The following is a 26232-nucleotide window of genomic DNA, read 5'->3' as shown; positions in this document are numbered from 1 at the left end:
TTCGGTGAATTTATTTTCAGAAACGTAGTTTTGCTATGCAGTGGCTTAATTATGTGAGCACAAGTGTATATGAGTTAGGAAATTCATTATAAAATGGCAACCTAAACTGAGTATAAATCCACTTTTGTTGCATTGGAAACCATACGTCAAGGTCACGTGAATTAAATGTGATTCTCGTATATTAACGTTATTGATATTACTTTTAAATTAGAAGTCAGCTCTCCGTTTTTATAGTAAACTAGCTTTACGCTCGGCTTTGTTTCTATTTACTCCCTTAAATAAATAACTAAATGCATAGTATGTTCACGAATACGATACCGCGTGCACAATTTCTTCTTTGTTTTCGTTGTGTATTAATATAATTATATTTCAAAGGGTTTAAAGGATGTTTTTCTTTTTTAAATTGTTCTGAAATTTCTGCACTGAACAGTCCTTGGTGGTCTACATGTATTGTTAAATTATTATATAAGTTGACAGTTCGCAGCAGTACCAGAGGCCCGCATATTACTTCAATCAAACATATTTAAGGAATCCGCCTTACCAACAATTCCATTTTAAAGAAGTAGGAACGTTTCGTCATAAAAAACCATTAAAAAATTCATCAATCAAGCTGACTATGAAAATGTGGATTAACCCGTTACAATGTTAGTGGACACAGGATCCGCTAATAAATGTCAAATCGATAATTCAATACCAATTAATTCTTTGAAAGTAAAAACGCTTCTGGATCACTAACTCAGAAAAAGTGATTGGGACATATGACTATGATTTAGCATATTATGAATAAATTAATTTTACGTGATATTAGGAGAACAAGGACTTGGAACCCTTAAGTCAGAAGTGCATTTATTGGATTGTAGTTTAAATCACCAGAACGAAGTGGTCCAGTATTTATAATCTTTAATATGACAAAGATAGAGGAAAAACAGTAATAAAAAATTTCAAATGAGGGAAATTCTTCCTTTCACTACAACTATTCAGGTGACAATCAGGACTTAGACAGAGGATCCAATATGGACAAAAAAATGTCCATACAGTACCCCACCAACCCATTAAAAACGAGGTAATATATGTAAAAATTTACGAACAACATTCTTGGACAGTTTGCTATGCGAAAAATTTGAATTTTTTCCACTGCCTAAGCATTAAGTAGACTATGCTACATGTTACCACGTGTCAAATATTAAAAAAATGTACCGTTGCAATTAGCGGGACTTAAATACGAAGTTATATTGAAATATTTACTTTACTTAGAGTTAGCATTTGTGATTTCTGACTCATCAGAGGTAAATTGAGTGGCGTAGTGGCATTTTTTTTATAAGTGTTTGACTTCTATTCCAGAGATTCCAGAGTTTTATGTATTAGGTAAGTATTTTTTTTTTAAGTTTTTTTTTCTGAAGCATTATAATATAAGCAATAAAATATGTACTTTTTAAATTAAGAACTGTACCGAAAAGGCACACTCTCAATTCAATATTTCTCATGAGTCGCCGTTTGATCACATTATGGTAAGTACCGTTAGAAAGCATGATAAGTTCTGCTTGTATTGTTTTTTTTTTTTCTTCGTAATTTTTAATATAATTTTCGCGATGCCTCGAGTCAAAGAACACGTGCGTAGGCAAATTGTGCACAATTGCTACACCGTAAAAAGCCTTTCATACAGAAAGCTATCAAAACCGTTTAAAGTTAGTGTAAATGGAGTGAAAAATATTATAATAAAGTTCAATGAAAGATTTATCAAAAAATGGGCGAAAAAAGCCTAGTGATTCAAATCTTGAAGCAAAGGTGTTGGCCTTAAAGCTTAATATCCAGCTCTCAAGAAATGTAAAAACTTCATATAAAAAAAAAACGCTTAAGAAACGGTCAATAAACTTTCCTGCGATATATTTACTTGTGATAGTATGCAGCTCTAAAGAACTAAGTACTAATTTTTAATAGTTTTTTTTCAATAAAATGCGAATATGGCAAACCTGGTTTTGCGAAGAAACATCAAATAAACAATTGTTTCTTGAAGGATATTCAAAAAATAGTTAAAACCACTGTTATGAAGTGTATTTACTTTTGAAATGTTGTTTAAAACTAACCAATCATCAACAACATTCCTTAAATCGCAATGAAAATATTTACGTTATTACACAAATGCATACATACATACTACACACAAAGCTTATTTTCTTTATTTATTCTCTCTTGCTCTTCTAATGTGCATAATTTACAATGCGTAACCAGCTGCCAAAATTACTTGAAGAAATAATGTACTTTTTCTTGAGCAATTACTTGAGAGCTGGATACGGACCTTAATAAACCAAAATAAATCAATGTCTAGGCTACGGAATGTACGAACGTTTGCTAAAAAATTTTGTTGAATGTGTTATAAGGGACAATGAAACATACGAAAAAAATGGACTGAAGAACATTACCCAGGTCCATAACTCTATACGAAATCGAAATATGGTAAAAATGCACTCAAGAACATTACCAGATCCAAAATTCTATACGAAACAGAAAGAGTGTACTGTTGACCAGCCAGTGTCAACAATTGGAATAGAAAAATTTGGCGAGAGAATACTCATCTGGCAGGGTATTTGCTCTTGGGGTCTTAATACTACTCCATTTTTCATTACGATTATTAATACCATTTTATTAGAAACACGTCGTTTTGGCTTCATTTAGCCCCAGGGCACCACGCTCATTCCACTTTGGCTTTGTTTAAGTATATAATGGCAATTTTGTTCAAAAAGAGGAGAACCCTCCAAACGCAATTTTTAAACGGATCTTGAAAAAAGATCATCGAATTGGCGAAAACATCGATGACTTTAAAAAACTCGCTTAAGGCAGTCGTGCTGTTACGAAAGGGTGCGCAGAATTCAATAATGGGAATTAACCGAAAAATTCGGCTTAGAAAATCTCCTATTTGTTATCAACCAAAGTTACACGGAAAAATTAATAAAATCCATTACGTTACAAATAAAACATTGTTTGCAGTTTGTTTTCGGTACAGTCCTTAGTAAACTAATCCAGTATCACCCGTATCGCCAACAATTGATAGATGTTATAAACATAGACGAACATAACACACAGTCGTGCTCACCGCAATTACAAAAATAACATACAAGAAATTGTAATTACACAATTTTGGCTCAACGTAAGGGAAATGTGTACAACAGGAACAATAAAATGTGAAAGACAGCCAAACAAACAGCATATAGGGAAAACTCTAATTAAAACATAAGTACGAATAATATAAGAGGTTTTCAAGTCTTGCGGTTTTTTTTTTTAATTTTATAACGGTATGATGAATCATGCCCAGCTCTTGACCGATGCTACGGCTGCTACTATGCCGGTCTCTTTGGACCAATTCAGCAATTTTATCGCAAGTTTCGACGACAGGCCTTCCGGAACGTTGCGCATGTTCGACCACCTCTGCACCAGAACGAAAACGTTGAACCCATCATTGTGCGCTGGAAATGGAAACTGTATCGGCCCCCTAAACTGCCCAAATTTTATTGGCGGCTTGAGTTGCATTTTTGCCTTTATCGTAGTAGTACTGTAAAATATGCCGTATTTTCTCTTTATTTTGCTCCATGTTTGCGACGCTATAACTCACGAACGACTTAAAAGAAACGACAATCAATCAAACACGTGTTAACGCGTGAAATCAGCTTTCCAAAAAGATATAGCATGATCCGGTGCGACGAATAAAACTAGAACTACGCGCTCTCAGCGCCAACTAGCGAAAATACCGCAAGACTTTGACAACCTAATATTTGACATGACCAATAATACATATATCAGCTCCAGAGATAAGTACTCAAAATATTGTTTCTTACGAAATCTGGAAAACGAACTAAATTTTCATGAGTACATAGAAGTAATATTATCTCAAGTGTACCCCAACTCCAAACATCTTAAGGGGTTATATCCACTTGTGATTTTCAAAAAAAAAAATTTTAATGTACATATATTCAAGAATATTCTCTGAAAATTTCAAGTTGATCCGACTAATAGTTTCGGAGATACAACCTTGAAAAGGTGGACGCTCGAGGTCAAGTATAGGCTGAGGGCGCAGTAATGAAAACTTTAAACGCGTTTATCTCAAAACCGTGTTTTCAGAGTCGGTGAGGAAAATTTCTCCAAAACCGCTAAACCGATCGGTTTGAAATTTTCACACGACTTACTCAGATATATTTTTCAGGTAATGATCGAAGGAATAAGGTTTTGGACAATAACTTCGATTTTTTAAGCCACTTTGAAGTGAAAAATTTTCATGAAAAACTGAATTTTTTTTTGAACAGCCGCCATTTGTCAAAAATCAAAATTTTAACTAGACCTTCGATCATTACCTGTATTTAGTTATCACAAAACTAAATATTTTTGGTTTTTGGTTTTCAGATAATTTGGACTAGACATATCTTGCTCTCCGCCAAGCACTTTTTTTGGACGTCTCTCCGCAGATCATCTACAGGAGCTAGCCTTTCCAATATTTTTTTAAATAAACCGCTGATTGTTAAAGTGCATTAAATTCTGATTAAGTACAGTTTTTCCATTAATGTATAAAATAAAATGCCCCTTTAAAAAAAAAAATCACAAAAAAACCGTTCCCCTTAAAAGATTTGAACAATTGTTCGTTGTACCTAAATTTTTGGTGAGAGTTATAAGATCCCGACAGATTTCATTAAAGCCATTGCATGTCTGCTAATGAACTTTAAATATATTAATTTCAATCGATCTACACTTTAAACAGAACCAATGCAATAATAATGATAATACCCAACGATTACCCTCCTCCCGGACAAACGACGCGCGGGGCGCAATCCGCGAACGAGCGGAATTATCCGAGTCATAAAAGGCAAGAGAAATTTAAGCTGCTCAGCTACAGAAACAAAAATTTCAACAGCCAAAACTAAGAATTAGATTAAAGTAAAAACTATAAACTTTACAGCTTTTTGCACAGTCCAAAAGTATGTCGAACGAGTATTTTAGCTCGTTGGGCTTAGATTAAAGTTTATAATTTCGAATAATCTGTTCGATCAAATGTGCTGGAATGAAAATTGAAATCGTGACATATACGGCGAAATGGTTCGTTTAATTCGAAATTTGTTCTAGAAAATTTGAAAAGTAAAGTTTTGAACTGCCTGGTAGAGCGAGCGGGAATGTTAAAATTAATATCAGACAAGAGAGATGGAGAGATGAGTTTTACAAGAAATATTATACCAAGCATTTCCCTACGACTAGCGAGTGTAGGGAGATTTATAAGTTTTAAACGGCTAGTCTAAGGGGGAAGATTTAAACTGGAATCCCAATGAAAATGATTTAAGGCAAAAAGTAAAATTTTTTTTTGAACGGACTCTATTTTCYCAGAATGAACTAGATAACAAGGGTTCCAAACCACGGAAGCATACTCTAATATAGGCCTCACCAAAGATGTAAAAAGAATTTTTGTGGCAAGCGGATCTCTAAATTCTTTAGACTAACGTTTAACAAAACTTAGAGCACCTTTAGCTTTAAAAACCATGGAAGATGTGTGAAGATTAAAATTGATTTTGGGGTCCATAGTTACTCCCAAATCATCAAAACTGCATTCTTTCTCCAGCCGAAAGTTTTGTATTACGTATGAAGTAGGGTCTACAGATCTACGTGAAAAGCACATCGTTTTACATTTTTTAAGATTCAATGGCATGTCATTTGTATCACACCAAGAAACTGGATTATTTAAGTCTGTTTGCAACTGACATCTTTCACTATTTGAGGTGAATGATTCGAAAAGTTTTACATCGTCAGCATATAATAAAACGTTTGAAAACTTAACAACAGAGGATATGTCATTAATAAATAACAAGAACAACATTGTCCAGCACTTCAAACTCATAGACTGTCAAACTTCAATAATACTGATCCAATAATTTTATTGATGGAWCYCTCARGCAACAACATTTCGAAAATCTACAACTTTTTGAAAGACAGCGACCTTCTTCGACGCATATAATAWAACCAGTCGGCCGATAGCCCATGATGCTAGTGCTGCGTATTTTCTTAAGTTTGTATAATAATTGTATTATTATGTAAGCTTTTATAAAATAAAAAAAAAAATAAAATAAAAAAATAACAAGAACAGAATTGGACCAAGATGGCTACCTTAAAGAATACCTGAAGGAACATTGATTATCTTTTTAAATTGATTAAAGAGTATCGTTATGTATGACTTGTTGAATTCTATTACTAAGATAAGAAGCAACCCATTTTAGAAATATTGGTTGAAAACCAAGAAGATCAAGTTTATTCAAAAGAATTGAGTGGTTTACTTTATCAAAAGCTTTACTAAAATCTGTGTATATAACATCAGTATTCTTATTCTCCCTAAAGCCCGTTGATACATGTGATACAAATTCAAGCCAATTAGTTATTGTAGATTTCCCTTTACGAAAATCGTGCTGAGAACAAGAAATTAGTGGAGCGATCCGGAAGGTTATGTCGTCTGTTATAATTGCTTCAAAAAGTTTAGGTATTGCAGACAACTTTGCTATTCCCCTATAGTTTTCAATAGATGACCTAAATCCACTCTTATGCAAAATAATTATAAATGACTTTTTCCATATGGATGGAAATAAGCCTTGCATGAGAGATGAATTATAGTTTTGAATTCTAGTTTTGTTAGGGGTTGGTATATATATTTGGCACATTTCTTAAGAAAGCACGAGGGAATCATATCTGGGCCATAATTGTATGATTGTTCTAATATATTTTACTGATATAAGACGTCTGCTTCGGAAATGGTARGTGCATTAATGACAGAAATCGGACATAACTTGTGCTGATGCGAAACATTTTTTGGAGATTTTGAAGAGTAATTGGACCTAAAGAATTCAGCGAACATATTAAAAATGGTGTGATTGTTACTGGACATACTAGACTTACATTTCATAGCGGATGGAAATATTTTTGTTAAGTTCAGCAAATTGTCGGCGCAATTTAGAATATGAATAGTCAGCAACTAAACCAGTTTTTTTTTTAAAGTTTAAAAGCACGAGATTTTCTATTTTTTAATATACATAATTAACAACACACTTCGGAACATATTTTTCGAATAAGTTTAAAATAGTTTCATTAAAGTGGGAAGTACTAAATTCAATATTGCCACTGTAATCTGGCCAAGTTACTTTAGAAAGTTCGTGACTATGGTTTCGATGTTAATTTCCAAGGCAGGATCATACGAGTCCTCTGGCTGAACCAAAAGGTCACATCGGACAACAGAGAACATTGAAGTGTTATCAACATAGACTAGATCTAAGAACTTACCAAACTCGTTCGAGATTAAATTAATTTGATTAAGACCAAACTCCGATATTTTATCTAAGAACTCGTTAAAACAAAAGCGAGTACTAATAGGAATGGTGTAGTCATCAATAGATTTCCATGATACGAACGGTAAATTGAAATCCCAAAAAAAAATCATGGAATCAGTGTTATTGGCCATTGAGAAGACATTATTTATTAATGAAGCATGCTGCATATATACTGATATGTCCGGGCGAGGATCTAAGATTTTACCTGTCAGTCCTGCAAAAGCGCTAGGAAAATATAAAGTTTGCACGACACAGCTGTAAATAGCGAAAGAATATGAGTTGAAAAAAAAATAAAATAAAATAAAATAAAACAAAATGAACTAGATAACACTGACAAGAAGCTCGCGGCACTTACCTCGCAGTATAAAAAATCAGTATGCGCAATGAAACTAAAAAATGGCACGGAGGAGCGTAAGTCGACTGTCCGAAATCAAAAAGAAGCTGGTGCCTTGTCCGTCGGTCCCTTTTGTTCCTTTTTGTGCGTGCGATGTGGAATGTGATGATGATGTAGTGTGGAATGATGAGGGGGTGAATGTAATGTGTGTGGTGTGGAAGTGTAATATTGTGAGGCGGCTGAGACTCATTTAGACATCCCGGCCCCCCTAGGCAACTAGTTAGCCTAGGAGTCGCTGCGGCTCTTGCAGTGGTTGAGGTTTAGGCTGACGACCCCGAATAGACATTCCAACCCGCTGATGCACTCGCGTAACGTGTGGATGCCTTGTTGCGTGGCTGCGAGGTATAGTTGATCTATGATCGTCGCACATCGCGGTGCGATGTAGCAGCGTGTGATGTGGGCGGTTGCAGATTTGGCACAGACCCCTCGACTCACACTCTTGCAACCTATGCGTCTGCGATAGGCAGTTCACACAGTGCCCGTGTGCCTGGGCAACAACGGTCGCATCCCTCTAAATATCCCACAATGGTGCAGGCGATGTGGGCGTCGACATAGGAGGCATCTTATGCGATGCCCGTCCGGGACTCGTAATGAGCGGTTGCCTGTTGTGTGTGCGGTTGCCGATGCTGTTACCAGTACTGTCGCCAGTACTGTTGCCGGCGCGACAATTTTTTGTTAGCTTTCTTTGTTATTTTTTGTCGGTTTGTTATTCTTTGACGGTTTGTTGTTTTTTAACGGTTTGTTATTGGCGTATTTCTCGGTTTGATTTGATTAGCTTATTGTGTCGTGATAATATCGGTTTATTTTTTTGTTGTTTTCGGACTCGCGATCATCGGAAGTTGGCAGAAAGCACAGTTTCACGAGCGGTCTGGTTAGTCTTCCGTTTTGCGTACGGAGATCAACGGTTTGTATGTGACCGTCGGAGCCGTGATGTAGCTTCTCTATGCGGCCAAGCCGCCACTCGGTTGAGGGAAGACAATCATCATGAATGAGGACACAATCTCCAAGTTTAGGTGCTTGTTTAGGAGTCTTCCAGCGATATCTTTTGTGAAGATCCTTTATGTATTCGTCTTTACATGGGAGGCTGAAATCATGATGGAGAATTTTAACTCGTTCTCATCGATTTAATAGGGATAGCGACTCCACGCCTGGCTCAGGAATGGCTCAGGCTCAGGCGGTGAAATCTGAGGGGTCTTGCGAGAGTACTGTGAGTGATCGTAAATTGAGAACGGCTTCAATTCGATTTAATAACGTCGTGAACTCTTCGTAATTGAATTTATAATTTCCAGCTACCCGTTTGAAATGGGATTTGAAGTTTTTTACAGCTGATTCCCATAAACCGCCCATATGAGGAGCTCTTGGGGGTATAAATTGCTAATGAAAGAATATGAGTACGTACGTGGGGCGTACTTTTGTTCGAAGTCGGTTGACACTTGCTTTGGGAAATCCAAAAATTGCTTCTCTGTGGCTCGTTAAGCTCAAATAAAAGTTTTGCCATTATCGCTCATGGTTTTAGATGGGTAGCCATGTCGAGCGACGAAGCGAGCAAATGCCGCGAGAAAAGCCTCCGTCGTCAGATTACTACATAGCTCAAGGTGTACTGCCTTTGTCATACAAAGAAAGCCACATAGCGTTTCATGTGAGTGGGAGACCTTAACATAGACGCCTTTACCTGGAAAGGCCCAGCAAAATCAACACCTGTTGTGGTGAAAGGCAGAGCGAGATTGCAGAATTCCGGTGGAAGTGCTGCCATAATCTGCGTTCGCATCTTCTGTTTGTGCATAGTGCAAATCTTGCACATGAAGATGCACTTCTTGATTTGCGGCTTAAGACGGGGGATATAATACTCTTGGCATTGCATGAGGCGATGTTCGGCGTGTACCATTAAGATGGGGATGTAGTTGAGGAATAATATGGCAAATGGTGACTTCTCGGGAATTATTATGGGGTGGCGTTCATTGGCACGAAGCAGACCATTCGTGTTCAGAAATGGGTTTAGAACTAAGAGTGAGCTCTTTTTATCAATCGGCTTCGATTCTCATAGTAGTGGTATATCGCGCGTAGTAGCGCGCTTGTGTATATGCGATTAGTGCGACCTTTGCTTTTTGTAACTCTAGGTGCGTCACTGTGTTGCATGGGAAATTATGTGATCTTTTGATTTTGCTTTTGAGCTGTTCTATAAATTTGAACATACAAGCAACTACTCTGAGAGCTCTTGGAAACGATGAAAATCGTTCAAGGATGTCCGTATCATCCAATAATGTGTGAAATGTGGCGATTTTTCGCCCTTCTGGGGCGATAATGTTGCGCATGGGGGATTGTGGCCAAGAAGTCGGAGATTCTATCAACCATCGGGGGCCATTCCACCAGAAGGTGGTAGTGGCAAGGTGAAGTGGCTTGCACCCTCTTGTACCTAGACCGGCAGGACTGTCAGCACTGGCTATGTGACGCCATGTGGCTGATCCCACTAGGTCAAGTATTTGAGACGTTCGGTTAGAAATRTACGTCTTCCATGCATGTGGTGGTTTTTCCAACCAGGCTAGTACAATTTCTGAATCGGACCACATATATARYKTGCATTTTGTCATGTTTAAATGCATTTGCACCATGGCTACTAATTTAGAAAGTAGTAGTGCGCCACATAACTCAAGTCGTGAGAGACTTATAATTTTTAAAGGGGCCACCTTTGCTTTTGCTACTAATAAGTGGCTTGTGGTCGTGGTATCACTTTGCGTGCGCACATAGATAGTAGCGCAGTATGCCTTTTCAGAGGCGTCACAGAAGCCATGTAATTCGACGTTGTGTTCGGGGGAGTAGTTTACCCATTGCAAAATTTGTATCTGAGAAATATCATTCAGATTGTTTGCGAACTGGGACCATTTTTCTAAGCGAAGAGGTTTAACTTGCTCGTCCCAGTTGGTTCCGTCTAGCCATAATTCTTGTATTAAGATTTTAGCTTGAATCATAATTGGCGAAAGCCRTCCTGCGGGGTCGAAAAGTTTTGCCACCGAGGATAAAATCTGTCGTTTTGTGATGGCTGATAATGCGGATATGGACTCGGTCGTGTATGAGAGCTGGTCCGATATCGCATTCCATTGGATGCCTACTGTTTTTGTTGTACTTTCCTTTTCGAATATAAGAGAATTAGTGCCCAACAAATTTTCGTTCGGAATATTTTTGAGTATATTTGGGTGATTTGCCGTAATCTTTCTTAATGGAACCCTGCGGATTTGAGGACTTTTATTACCTGTGATAAGGCCTCGTATGCTTGTGGAAGAGTGTGAYTTCCAGACAGAATATCGTCTACATACGTTTGAGTTTTCAACACTTCAGTTGCCAGAGGAAATTCTGACTTTGTGTTGTCTGCCAATTCGTAGAGTGTTCGAATGGCTAGATATGGTGCACAGTTGACGCCAAATGTAACTGTTTTTAGTTTGAAGTCGCGTAAAGGACTGGTGGGGGATTTTCGGAACATAATACGTTGAAAATCTTGGTCATCTTTATGTTCGACTATTTGGCGATACATTTTGTCAACGTCCCCATTGAATACGTATTTGAATATACGCCAATTTACTATCAAAAGCATTAAATCTGGTTGGAGTGTGGGTCCCGTAAATAAGATATCATTTAGGGAATTCCCTGAACTGGTGGTTTTCGAGGCATTAAAAACAACTCTTACCTTTGTTATTTTTTTGTCTGGCTTTACTACTGCGTGATGCGGCAGATAGAAGGAGTAGTATTTGCCGTTGGCGATTTTCTCCCCTGGGTTTACTTCCTCCATATGATTTAAATGGAGGTATTCTTCTAACAAGTAGGTTTCTTTCCATACTTAAAAACTGCTGTATTGCAGAGGTGCGAGARTGACCTAGGGCGAGTGTGTTAGGAAATTGTTGTTTAAGTGGTAGTCGTACGACGTACCGACCATTTTCCGATCTAGTAGTTGTGGCTTTGTAAAAGTCCTCACAATACTGATCTTCCGGGGTTGTGACTGATATGGGGGGGGGAGTTCTTCTAATTCAAAAAATTTTCTCAATTGTGAATTAAGGTACTCGTTTGAGACTTCCTCAACTTGAGTTGTCAATGTTGTAACTGGTCCCGCAAATAGTCCAATAGGACCCATCCGAAAATGGTATTTTGCGCCAGAAGTGTATTTGTGATTTTCTCAATACCTTCGAGTATTATCTGTGGTATGAGATCACTGCCTAATAGAAGATCTATTTGAGCGGGGGTGTTGCAGTTTGGGTCGGCTAGCTTTAGGTGTGTAACCTTTTGCCAATGCTTGCTATTTATGTGATAGCTTGGTAGCATATTGGTTAATTGCGGTAAGACAATAGCTTCTGCTTGTTTGCGCTTATGCGCTTATCCACTCGCTTATTCCCGTGATTTCAAAATTGGCCAGTTTTGTTGGCAACTGTAGCCTGTGTTGTGCCCTAGACGCTATAAATGATCTTTGTGATCCTTGGTCTATTAAGGCTCTGAGTTTAAACAGTTCTCCTCGGTGTTCGATGGAGACAACTGCTGTGGGTAATAGTACCCTATTATGATTTTCGCTATGTAGCGTTTGGATTTTTACCGCCTTTGAGCGGCATGGTGCTTTTTGGCAGTTTTCAGAATTTGTTGTGGCAACTAAACCTGTTGCTCTTGTTACGTTTGCGCTTTTTGGGGGTGAGCTGGAAAAATTGGTTATATGTAACAYTGAATGATGTCTTTTATGGCAATAAACGCAATTAAATTTGCTTTCGCAATCTTTAAGCGTATGCGCATGTGACAAACAGTTGATACATAGTTTTTTCGTTCTTACGAAATTGTTTCGATCGCTAATATTAATTCTTTTGAATTTTCCGCACGATTTGAGTTTGTAACCTCCTCTACAAAGTTCGCATGATGTTTTTTTATATTGTTCGGATGTGAACGTTTGATTTTTAAAAAAGCTTCTATTTCAATTATTGTGGCTACTTGCTTGGGGTCTATTGAAGCTTCTATTGAGGTCGATTTGAACGTTTTTCGGTCTGACTATTTTTTTTAACTACTCTTTCTGCAATTTCATACTGGGTAGTAAGAAATTCTTTCATTTGCTGCCACGTTGGGCACTTTCTTCGCGATGAGAGCGATTGCTCCCACAAAAGTAACGATTTTTCTGGTAATGCAGCCTTGCATATATTTACCAGAAAGGGGGTCCCAATTATCTGTGGAAATAATTTGAAACCGTGGGTTGAAGCTTTATGAATTCTTCACTGGTTTCTTTCTGAATTTTGGTAAATTCATTAGTATCGTCACTTGCTTATAGACCAATGTTCTCTCGTTTTCGTAACGTGCTTTTAGTTAGAGCTTCCCAAGCAAAATTAAAATTTTCGTCATTGAGAGCGAACTGTTTAACTATTACGCCTGCCTGACCTTGGTTTTGTATCTAAGCTGATACAATTTTTGTGCATTAGATAATTTTGGGTGGTTGATGTAAACGGCTGTGAACATGCCCCGAAAGGACGGCCTGATGTGATGATGATGTGGTGTGAAATGAAGATGTGGAGTGGAATGATGATGGGGTGAATGTAATGTGTGTGGTGTGGAAGTGTAATATTGTGAGGGGGCTCTGAGACTCATTTAGCCATGAACAAAGAACATGAATCGGTACTGAAATAATAATTTTTAAACTAAAAGTCAATGCAAAATTCAATGTAAGGAACGCGATACTTATTTCTTCTGCACAATGAAATAACTTAATAAATAATTAATTCAACGTATTAAAATTGAAAAATCGCACAAAATTTCACAGCCAAAAAAATCAAAGCTTGAAGTTTTGACTTTTTATCAGGTTGTATGTCCTTCGTGAAATGAGTCCCCGCACCTTTTTGCATGCTCAATGAGTCCCACTCTTCTAACACTTTTCTCCTATAGTTCGATTCGGCCGAAATATCCTAGATCTTGCGTTAAGTGTCTTCGATGACAATCTGATTGAACACTACCATCTAAATGGGGATTAGATACCTCCTACAACAACAATAACATTTTGAAGATGTTAATGGACATTTCGCAAAAGTTCTTATTTACCTGAAAAAAAAAATTGCGAATATATCAAATTCTCGACACTAAATTTTTATTACACAGTTTCAATTATAGTTAGATTTACGAACATTGATCAGATTCCCATTCATGCCTATTTTTAGTTAGCATGGAAAGCAAACAAGAAAATCTAAAATTTTTGTCGAACAAACCTTAAAATTGCGATTAGTTCCAACCAAACTGTTAAAAGCAAATGAACCTACCAACTTTGGTTCAATCAGATTGAAATTTCAACTCTGGTCAGGACATACAGATACACATCAAAGAGATGTTTGGAGTGCCCAATATTTAACTTGTTTCAGTCGATGATTGCATCGTCTGCAGTTGGTTTTTCTGATTTCTTGAAAGACAACTGGCAAAAAATGGTTGCGCACCTTCCAAAATTTACTGTTCTACGTTTTTCTGGTGAAATGGGTGCGACAATTCCAGTGTTTCCACATTAAAAAATAACAATTTGTTTCGAAGTGATTTTTGTGCAAACAGCTTTTGTAGAGACCCAAACAATCGAATGTTTCTTTTCGGGCTTATACGTTTTATTAACATTTCTCTTGACCAATCGAAACGAGGCTTTTTTTGAAGTAATCGACAAATTGTGTGGAATCCAACGTGAAAGCAAAATGTAAATCAAGTGTTCATGTAATATTAAATATAAATATGTTTGCCTCTCAATCTTCCGATCTTGCACCATCAGTTTGACCACAGCATCAATAGTTTCCAGAACAACAACTGATTTTGGACGACTTTGACGAAACTCGTATTGGAATGATCCACAAACTCGATTGAATTCGCCATACCATTAATAAACATCAACTTTAAAGTCAAAACTTTAAGGAAGTTTATTCATGCACTGTTGCTGTTCGTGAAAATGATTAATTACATTTATTCTCGAATGAATATTTTAAGTTATTCTAAATAATACAAATAGCGATCATATGGTAAAACCTTCTGAGTATGTATGTATTACATCAAAAATGTGAAACTTTATGATAAAGTTGTGAGTTGTTGTTAAGAAATTTTTGTTCAGTTATCGTTTGTTATAATCGTTGGTAATTGAAAAGACAGCCTAGAATCACTATTGGTAGAATGGGAGCGGGTCGCTTCTCCCTTATCCTCTTGTGTTCTACTACTGGATAGCTGAGCTTCGCGGAAACTTGGCAAGTGCTGGGCCCCATCGGTAATTGCGCAGTCGTAAAAGGCTTCTGACCCAAGATTGATCGCATTAGATCGAATGATCTTTTTGCACCTCAGTAACGCTAGCCTCTCCCTAGTTGTGGGGCTTTTTACGGGCCATTGCCCAATAGACGTCCATGCTGTATGGTTGGAAATCTCACCAGACGCCGTTTGCAGAAGCTATTTAGAAGAAGATGAGGTAGAAAGATCTCAAAACTTCTGTTTTGACTGCCCCGCGTTTGGGAGACCAAGCCTTAAACATTTGGTAGCGCATATCTTCAGACATCCCATCGAACCTGTGGGAGTTGAAATTAAGCGTATTTGCAAATTTATATTGGCTACTAAGTGTTTTGCCAATTTGTATGTCCAAACACAGGAGTTCTTATTTTCTGTGGCTACATATAACAGTCCACATGCGATCATAGATCACCCTCTACCCTTACCTAACTTATCGTTTGCTTGTGAAACAATTACCTTTTCGAGATGGATAAGAACTAATAAAGATCCGACTGTCATGATAAATTGAATTTCGTATGTCGGTCTGTCTATCCTCGCAAGCAAGAACTTGTTTACCTTAGCAAGAATAGAAGTATATGTGGAATATATAAAGCGACTCAATTTACAAAAACGATATTGAGTACAATGTGGGTGTCAATAGGTTTAACGTTAATATCAAAAAATAATGAAGCTTAGTTGTACCCAGACTAAATCATTCCTTACTTGTTTTATTTATTTGTAATTGATATATCGTGCATCAATAAAAATATACTACAACTTGAATCTTAAAACTGTCGATTCTGGATTATTATGCTCTTTTGGTACCACTTTTTTAATGTCCAAAAATTCACAATGCTATGAATCGTATATTTTTACAACGTTTTTGATAACTTATACTGGATTATCTGAACTTATGATAACTAATTTTACATTATCTGAATTATAATGTTTAAACTTTGGTTGAAAAATATTTACAAAACTGATATTAAAATATTTTCAGGCTTGCTATTTGAAAGCGATTGAGACATGTCCCGGTTTTGCTGTAGCTTGGAGCAATTTAGGTTGTGTTTTCAACGCTCAAGGAGAAATTTGGTTGGCAATACATCACTTTGAAAAAGCTGTAACTCTGGATCCGAACTTTCTGGATGCGTACATAAATTTGGGAAATGTTTTGAAGGAGGCAAGAATTTTTGACAGGTAGGCTTCTTTGGAAAATATTGATAAATAACTAAAATAAAAAGTCAACATCCCAACCAACGTCATACTATATAATCAAAGATCTCTTTCTCTGGTAATAATATGTTAGGATGTCAAAAATTGATAAAATATTGACAGTACTAACTCTAACCGAAAATTTTAAACTTCCTGTTGGCTTTATATCGTTTACATTGATTATGTACAAGATGACTTAGCAGAATTAAGTGAACTTTTTATTCTGGATATACTATAATTTACTACCCGAAAAATTATGAAATTGGTTCACGAATTCGGTATAAATTATCTTCACAAATTTTGGCGAAAACATGATTTCGAGTATACATGAATAATATTCAGCAACCTTCCATCAACGCCAATATACAATATATAGTAATTTATGATTTTCCTGACTCTAAACTGTTATGTCGGTCAATATGTTTTATATTTTGATGAAATTAGGTGGATAACTCGTTTTCCTCTTATTAATAAATATCACATACATATATCTCTTCTTAATTGGCGCAGACACCGCTTACTCGATTATAGCCGAGTTAACAACAGCGCGCCAGTAGTTTCTTCTTTTCACTACGTGGCGCCAATTAGGTATTCCAAGTGTAGCCAGGTCCTTCTCCACCTGGTCCTTCCAACGGAGTGGAGGTTTTCCCCTTCCTATGCTTCCCCCGGCGGGTACAGCGTCGAATACTCAGAGCAGGAGTGTTTTCGTCCATTCGGTCAACATGACGTAGTGCGCGTAGCCGCTGTCTCTTAATTCGCTGAACTATGTCAATGTCGTCATATATGCGATGTTAGGTGCGATGTTAGGACCTCGGAGCGCTCACACAGCTAAAACACTGTAGACGTGTCTCCAGTCTATCACAACATGATCGACCTGGTTGGTGGCTTTTCGATCCGGAGACAGCCAGGTAGCTTGATGAATCTTCTTATGCTAGAATCTAGTACTACAGATAACCATATTTCGGGCCCCGGCGAAGTCGATCGGCCTCAACCCATTTGGGGATGTTTCGTCATGGAGGCTGAATTTACCGACCGTAGTGCAAAAATACCTTCTTTGCCCACCCTGGCGTTAAAGTCGCCAAGCACGATTTTGACATCGTCGCTGGGGCAGCTGTCATAAGTGCGTTCTAAGCACTCATAAAAGGCATCTTTGGTCACATAGTCCTTCTCATCAGTCGGGCGTGGGCGCAAATCAGCGATATGTGGAACAACCTCGCTTTGATGCGGATTGTGGCTAGACGTTCATTCACCGGAGTGAATGACAGTACTCGGCGACGGAGTCTCTCTCCCGCCACGAATCCCACACCAAACTTGCGCTCCTTTATATGGCCACTGTAGTAAATGCCACAAGGACCTACTCGTCTCTGTTTTTGTCCCGTTCATCGCATTTCTTGGACGGCGGTGATGTCAGCCTTTATTTTCACGAAATCAACCAACTGCTCAGCGGCACCTTCCCAATTAAGGGACCGGACATTCCAGGTGCATGCCCTCAATTCGTAGTCCTTATTTTGTTTGCCATGGTCGTCATCAAAAGGGGGGTCTCTCATCCGAGGCTGGTTTTTCCTTTTCATTGGAGATGTGTTTTTACGTGGCGGATCCCAAACCCAGCGCACAACCCTGCGGAGCGGATATATCGTTTCTGGCCACTCCCAATATATGAAATCTCATTTAAGTTAATTCGCTTGATCATAATATATAATGAATATCTGAGACATATTCAAAAATATTACATTCAAAATATAAAAGTTAAGCTAAGTGAGTTTACGACCTAATGTATACTATAAGCCAACAAAATACAAAATATGATAGTAACACAGTTCATGCATAAATTCGCAGAATAGCGAATATGAAATATTTCGCAAAGTCTTATTTGATTTTTGCCAGTACTTGAAAATATGCCTAGGGATTTAGCCTTCGGAAATTGCGAGAATATAAAATTTTCGGTTATACCCGCAATTAATTGTCATTTAAAAGATAGCTAGAAAATCGATTTGCCATTCATTGGTAAATGTACAGTATCGTCATCATGTATACTGCGCACTAGTTGGTGCACGCATGTGATCTAATTATCTATAGCGGAACGATGTCTTGTGTAACTATAATAATGTACTATTTTTTGTTCATGTAGTATATCAACGAAATTTAAAAAAATCGCTTTAATTTCGGTTGCGCCCGTGCATTTTTGTGCTTGGAATGAAAACAATCGCGTGAAAACTTACCGTAGCCCTTATATACATAACTAACCAGCCTTATGTGTCTGAGCGTATTTCCCAGGTTTTAGTATTGTTGTAAGAGTACGAAATTTTCGGTTATACTCGAACTTAGCTCTTCCTTACTTGTTTTTTAGAGGTACCGTCCACGTTTCATTGTGGCTGATACATAGATAGTACTACTAATACCATCTATATGATTTCTATTAGTTAAATTATAACTATTATTTAAGGTGATATAGCATTTTTTGTGAAGCAACTTGTGTTGGTTTACAAAGAAATTAATCAAAAAGCATTTCGTGTGTCAATAAAGCATTGCTTTTTGTGGTAAAATACTGTTGAATTTGGGCTGTGCATCAGTGAAATCAGCTGAGTCAAATCGACAGTCAGCCTAGTGGACTGCATTTTAAGAAACGGCTCGGGTGGCAAGGACATTGCATCAATCTTTTGAGATGCTCGTGGTATATTATTCGTGAAATGTTTACTGAGCCAGTTTTAATCCATTGGTATTTCTTATTTGGTTGCAGTGCTGTTCTACCATTCCCAATATTTAACAATTTTAATATTTTTTATTAAGGATCAGTTTGAAAATGCACGAATATAATTCATCGTTCCCCTTTAAATATTGCAATCTCCTGTGCAATAATTCGAAAATATTTCTGTATATCTTAAATTATAATAGACCTTTTTATCTGGTGTAGACAGGTTATTCCCCTATATTTTTATGTTAGATATCGCGTTTGGTTTATTATGAATGCATTTGCTCTCCATAATATAGCAAAATATCCGCGATGCCTTGACGACGAAGATGCCAATGCCATTTTTTTGTGATATTAAAAATATCTGATGGGTTTGTCATAACAAAATTTTCTGGTTCGGGAGCAAAATCAGTATAACCCATATACTAAGGATGTAGAAATATGACAATTTTTACTTATTTCTTTATATTTTTGAATTACTAAAATTTTCAAATGATTATTGCCTGATTTTGAACAATGCCTATGATTTTAAATATAATTTTTGCATTTATGAATTGTATGGACTTTTAACATAAAGATATAAAAAGTATCCTACGTCCTTACCCTGGTTTTAAGCTATGTACCTCCCCACCTATTTTCAGCCAAATCGGTTCAGTCGTTCTTGAGTTATAAATGGTGTAACTAACACGACTTTATTTTATATGTATCGATGATTAGGATGACGAGACTTGTTGAAATCCGGATGTCTGTCTGGAAAAGTAGACCTGGCCCTCCTCTAATAGGTTTAGTGTACATATTTTCTAAACCACTAAAGCTACAACATTCACAATCGTCTTTATATGAGTTCATACCGACAGTGAGAAAATAGATTGAATGTGATGATAACCCGACCCACACCCCACATAACGGTGATAAATTATAACTAAATACGCCAGAGATGTTAAAGTTAACCCTCGCCTTTGTATGGGAGCGGTTTGAAGGAGCCGAGGTCAAAATTGGGCAATGAATGCGCCAACCACACTCTTTTAGGTGAAATGGCATATCTTGGGACTTCCTCTACCGATTTAAACCCAATTCGGTACCTCACATTATTTCACATTCCTATGCTACAGAGTATAAGCGAGCGAAATATTTCAATATAACACAATTTTAAATGTTATTTGATTCTTTCCCTTTTGAGTATACAAATCAATAAACAAGAAATAAACGAAATAATGCTTTGCACGAATAGTGTCTTTGAAGTATGCCACCTTATGACTAAAAATTGTGCAAAGGTGTGAACCCCGTACCTTTCAAATCTGACTTGAATCCAGTCAATACATCCCTTAGTCCTCATATGCCTAATTTAAAGATTTTTGAACTTCCGGGTGACTATACAAACATGTATCAATGAAAATGATAGAGTATGGTTTACCCCTAACAGTATTATCTTGGGCGTAAAATGGATAAATCAGGTTAAAATTTAACCTAGACAACTAACTAACAAACATTATGTACCTGAAGGTATTACCCCGGCTTAAGTTCTTGTAAGTTGCAAGAGTATGAAATGTTCAGTTAAACCTGAACTTACTCCTTCCTTACTTTTTTTATATTAGTATGAGAACCCATTTGCATCAATTTCTATAGCTCATGACTTGAGTGCACTAATTTCAATAGTAGTACTTTGCAGAAGAAAATTTAAAAAAATCCAAATGAATAACTTATTTGTAGTTTGGACAAAATAACCTACTTTCTTATGGCTCCTCCATTTTCCCCTTTGAGGGAAGAGAAAGTGCCCACTTAACAACGTTTGCAAACATGGAAACTAACTAGATGTGTTATTGTTGCTTTTACAGAAGCCTGCGAAAGTTGTAGAATCGAATCGAAAATGTTGAATTGAGTTAAAATCATGTATGCACAATATTAAAGAATTATGATAGTGACACAAAAAGCAAGAATCAAATTGAAACATTTTCTGGAGTGTGCACAAATAAATTCTCCATATGAATCAACATTCGTTATTGTGAATCGATTACATTAATAATTGATATATTTTTATCTTTACCTAAATGAAATATATTTACCTTAAAATCATCCCTATTAACAAAAATAACTAAGTATGTTCAACATAGAGCTGTAAGATTGTACAGTTGTGTTGAAAATAATAATAGTGTTAAGAAGTCAATATAATTTCTTATTTTACATATTATATGGGTTTTACATATAGGTTAGGTTAGGTTAGGTTAGATGACTGATCAGAGATCACACGTGGAGTGATAAATGTAGTCCTTTGTGAATCCATTTAAAATAATTACGCCTGCGTACGGACTTACAGATTGGCGAAACGCTTAGTAGCCAACACAAATTTGCAAAAACGCTTATTTTCAACACCTACCAGTTCGGTAGGATGTTTGAAGGTATGCGCCCCCAAGTGGTTAAGTCTTGACTCCCCAAACGTGGGACAATTAATAGGAAGTGTCTTCCAATCAACTTCTGCAGACGGCGTCTGGTAAGATTCCCAATCTTACAGCATGTACGCCAATAGGTCAATGGCTGGTTAAAAGTCCCACAGCAAGGGAGAGGCTAGTCTAACTGAAGGCAAAGAGATCGCTAGAGGCAATCCCGTGTGATACTAGGGTGAAGTCAATAACCTCCGCAGTTACAAAGTTCGGAGAGTTTCTCCTGTTACAGATGTAAAGATATTCGCAAGCAATGAAATCAAAAAGCGACTCACATCTATTATTGGTGTTGGAGCTACCCCAGATTGCGTGTCGCGAGTTGGCGTCGGAACCGATGATGAAGCCGGTACCTTTCCGAAACGCTTCAGCCAAGATCTTCCTAAGTAGTAAGTTTACACAGTTTTATATACATATGCAAGATCCTGATCATTTATATATACAAGTGTCGAACGAGTGTTTTAGCTCGTTGGCCGGTATGTCCGCCAGTATGCCAGTGCAAGTCTTTTGAATGGCCTCTACGTATGCATAACGCTATCATTTCATTGGCAAATGAATTTTTTTGCAAAGGAAGAAGTCGCACGGTGCCATATCAGGTGAATACGGAGAGTGGTTAATGGTTAATATATGATTTTTGGTTATATAATCGGTCACAAGCATCGATCGATGAGACGACGCATTATCGTGCAACAATCCCAATTTCCATCTTCGCGATGAACACTTCCGTAAGCCCAACTGTTCGGTTAAAATGCTATAAAACGTTGCCATTGCCATGAATTTCAATGATGATTTCGGCGGATTTTTGATGAATTCACGCACAGTTTCGATGGAATTTCCGGTGATAACCGAGTTTGATTGGCCCGCATGTTGATCGTCACTACTACGAGATAAGCAATCATCGCCATAAACTTGTTTCATCAATTGAAACGTTTCGGTAAAAGTTTTACCAATTTTAAAACAAAATTTACTCTTGACTCTTCGTGCGAGGCTCATTTTCGCACTGATAACACAAACATACTGACACTTAAAACGCAATAACTTCACTTCCGATCCATGAAATGTCATGAAATTCTCACTGGACAATTGATAAATATAGCAGATTCTAACGCACCAATCGACATTTAGATAGCGCCACCAGAGGGCGGTAGATATAATAAGTCCTGGTTACTTTGGAACCCAGTTATATATATATAGTTTTGAATAAAACTATAATACTTTGTAGAAATTGGTTGCAAGAAAACAAAAAATTCTCTACTGCTGTTAGAAAGTGCATTCCAGCAATTAGAAAAATGTCCATGTATTCCAATTCTCCTACACGTGAGGGTATAGATGTAACTCCCATTTGTAGCTTTATTAGATATCTATCGTACTTCGCTTTTCACACACTTTGCTTTTGCAACGACCTCCTCCGCAATTTTGCCTCACATTTTCCTTGTTCCGAACTATCCCTTTTTGCTCGTTGTTGTTCGCAATGTTTTACTCCATTTTTGCAGTGCCAGAATATTGTAACAGATAAAAAACTGACTAAGTTATCCTGAGTATGTGCCAGGGTAAGCAATTCGGAATGTATGGTATTAACCACGTCTAAGCTAGGCCTCTTTTACCACAATTAGGAGCCTAGCCAGTCATTGACGTTGAGTTGCCGAGTATATCCGCCTGTTTTGAGGATGCTCTTGATCTTCGATTTCGTAAGCAATTCAAACGTTTGGCCTTTGCGCTAGGCTCACTTGCGTTTCTCGCGGCAACTGGAGCTCTTCGTCTGCGATAGGTGATGATCCACTGTCAATTTCGGTCATAAGCGACTCACTGTGGAGGTGTTCTATGGAAGACATCAAAAGGCATCCCGCAGGTCTGAAGTTTCTTCATCTACGTTCCACTGCATCCAGGCTACCATACTGGTGCGGCGTAGTTAAGGATCGGCCGGCCGATTACCTTGCAAGTTGCCAACAACGTTTCTTTGTCTTTTCCTCGTGTGCTGCCGGCTAGTGACTTCAGCATTCTGTTGCGGCTCTGTACTTTGGCAATAATCGCGGTCGTATGGGGAGATAAGGAGCATAGACTATCGAAGGTTACACCTAAAATCTTATGATTATTGACAGTCGGGGTTTTGACGCCGTCGACTGCAATATTAAGTTCCAGTCTGTACTCCTTCGTCCAGTTCGTGAATATGGTCGCTGTGGATTTGGTAGGGGAAAGTTGGAGGTTCCGTGCAGTGAGGAAACGAGAAAAGTCGGAGAGGTAGTTGTTTACCTTCGAACACATGCCATCGATTCTATTGCCCGACGTCAATATCGTGCAGTCATCTGCGTACGAGGTTAAGGAAACCCCCTCTGGTGGTTGTGGGAGTTTCGAGATGTAGAAGTTAAACAGTAGTTAGGAGAGAACACCACCTTGCGGAACCCCCTGTTTAATTCTTCTTACTTTATATGTTTCACCTCGAAATAGTACGGATGACTGACGACCGTTGAGGTAGTTCATGGTCCGCCACTTAAGCCCTGGAAGAAGCGAAATTTTTTCAATGCCCTGCAGTAGCGTTATGTGGTTGACTGTGTCGAAAGCTTTCGACAAGTCCAACGCTACGAGGATCGTTCTCTTACAGGGTGGTTTGTGATTGAGGCCAGGGACTATCTGAGCGTTTTTAATGCTAAATGCTGTGGTGGTGCTGTGCACTTTACGGAACCCATGCTGGTGGCTGGCTAGGCTCAGGTGGTGATTGAAAGTCGGGAGTAGCAAGTCCTCAAGTGTCTTCACTACTGTGGAGAGGAGAGTTATCGGGCGATAAGATTCCCCTTTGTTGGCGGGTTTCCCAGGTTTCAGTAGTAGGACCACTCTGACTCTGAACCTCTTCGTCGGTGAAAGTAAGCGTCGCGCAGCCGTCGGTTAACATATCTCTTTGCTTTGTCTACCGAAGGGTGCAGTGTAAACTGCAGGATTAGACAAAGCTTTAACAGTAACCCAGAGTTTACTCACACCGGTGAAGAGGTTGCAGGACTTCAGGTTCTCTATCTATTTCGTCCGCTTATGATGGTTTACCATACGCCGAAACTCCAAATTGTGTTCCCTTATTCGGGGATCCCAGGGATCGGCATGGCGTAAGGTGTCGCGCTCGTGAGCTAAAACGGCCACTTCGACTGGGAAATTGGGGCGGATTTCCGCTGCTCTTCCAGCCGGTATGAAGCGACCGGTAGCTGCTGCGATCAGCTTGCGGAATAGATGTCGCCAATGCATACGTCTGTAGCTTCCAATTCCGTGAAGCCGACCCAATTAGATTTGTTAAAGTTAATTAAGATACGGTTGTCTACAGAAACGAAATCAGGAGGCTTCTCGATCGAGATAATTATGTGAAGATGGTCTGATGCGAGAGTTAGCATAGGTCGCCAGGTTATGCTATTTATCAGACTACCACTAGATGGTAATATCAGGCGAGCTATTACAGGTGGACATAATTCTGGTGGGAGCTTCGTCATTCATTGTGCAGAATGTCGAGTCGTCAATCTGTTCCGCCAGCTCCATCCCCCTACGATCATTTGACAGGCAGGAATGCCAAAGATTGTGGTGCGCGTTAAAGTCCCCTAGTACCACGAAGTAGCGCACCTACAGTGGGAAGATCAAGATCGTGATGCTGTGCAAAAATGTCCGAAAAATGTTAGAATAATGTTCAATTAAATAAAAAAAAAAAACTACATATATCTGATAATATACCTATATTTGTATTATTTTCATTACCTTACTTCCTTAGTGCAAAACATCCGGACAGTTTAGCTTCCCACTGTATATCCGGGTGATATCCTGTAGGGAAACATGTAACGGGGGGATGTATATATTAAATATTTCGAGCTCGACATCGCCTGACTGGATAGCTATACCCTGACATTCTAGGGTAGTATCCCTGTGGTCGATGTCTACATCGATTAGACGATACTGCACGGTGTTGTGCAATATGAAAGCTAGGCCACCACCATTATCTCACTCGCGATCTTTATGTAAGGCTTTGAAACCGGCACAACTCAGAAGATCTGAGCGGCTGTTTAGCTTGGTTTCTTGGACCGCAGCTATCAATACACGTTCCCGATTCATGAGTCAATTATCTCCTCAATCTTACTCTGGAGTCCGTTGCAGTTAAATTGAAGAATACGAGTTTGTCGTGGTAACGTGTATGTGGTGTTTGTTGCAGCTGCAGAACCCGCAGGAGCGGTTGTCGCGCTGTGGTGTTGGTTAGCGACACCACTGTTGTGTGTTGCGGTGGCAGACTCCTGCCGCATGGGGCAACATAGGTTTCACTCCACTCACGTGTGGTGCTCAGGCCGGAACACGCTGGGAAGTGACACCAGCCAGTGCAGGAATTGCACTTGACTGATGTAACATTCTGACGTATGACTGTCTGACACACGGAACAGACTGTGCGAGGAACCAAGAGTTGCTGATTGGTTCTTGCACGAGGATTCCAGCTAGATGAAGGTTGGGGGGCCTGAGCAGGTCTTAAGATGGCTCCATTCATTGCATGTATTGCACCTGACCGAGGCGGAGTTTGGATGGAGCCTTTTTGCGCATACGCAGCAGAAAAATTCCACCGGGCCCGGGTTGGGCTCAATGCCAGCACGAGTCAGGAGGATGCGGAGTAACTCTGCTGCAAGGCGTTGCTCTAAAGACGACAACACACATATTAGTACTCACCGATCCAAAGGGGGTTAGATCGCTGAAAAGACAACCCTTGGTCGGATAAAATCCGAGTCAATTCCGGTGCGTTGAACCGGCTGTCGTGGGAATTGAAATTAAATTCCAATCGTTAAGTATGCTTTTGTCCGACCATATTTTACAAAGAAGCTGATGCATGCTCCTTATCAGTTCTTCGCCGCTGTGTTTGAATTGCTCGGCCGGCAATCCATCGGCCCCCGCCGCTTTGTTGTTTTTCAGGCGGGTAATTGCTATTCG

The 26232-nt window shown here is 38.5% G+C and overlaps 1 protein-coding gene across 1 annotated transcript in view; it reads left to right on the top strand.

Moving 5' to 3' along the window:
• LOC108971698 (UDP-N-acetylglucosamine--peptide N-acetylglucosaminyltransferase 110 kDa subunit) overlaps nt 1-26232 on the top strand; it is a 139718-nt gene that overhangs the window by 66618 nt on the left and 46868 nt on the right. The window contains exon 6 of the mRNA XM_018937943.1: nt 15965-16161. Within this exon, the coding sequence (XP_018793488.1) occupies nt 15965-16161 (197 nt within the window). The remainder of the gene's footprint in view (nt 1-15964; nt 16162-26232) is intronic.

Source organism: Bactrocera latifrons, unplaced genomic scaffold, assembly GCF_001853355.1.
Source record: "Bactrocera latifrons isolate USDA-ARS-PBARC rearing strain unplaced genomic scaffold, ASM185335v1 scaffold_353, whole genome shotgun sequence".
In the NCBI taxonomy this organism is placed as follows: Eukaryota; Metazoa; Arthropoda; class Insecta; order Diptera; family Tephritidae; genus Bactrocera; species Bactrocera latifrons.
The sequence above is the reverse complement of the archived record's forward strand: the minus strand, read 5'-3'. Positions and strand labels throughout refer to the sequence as shown.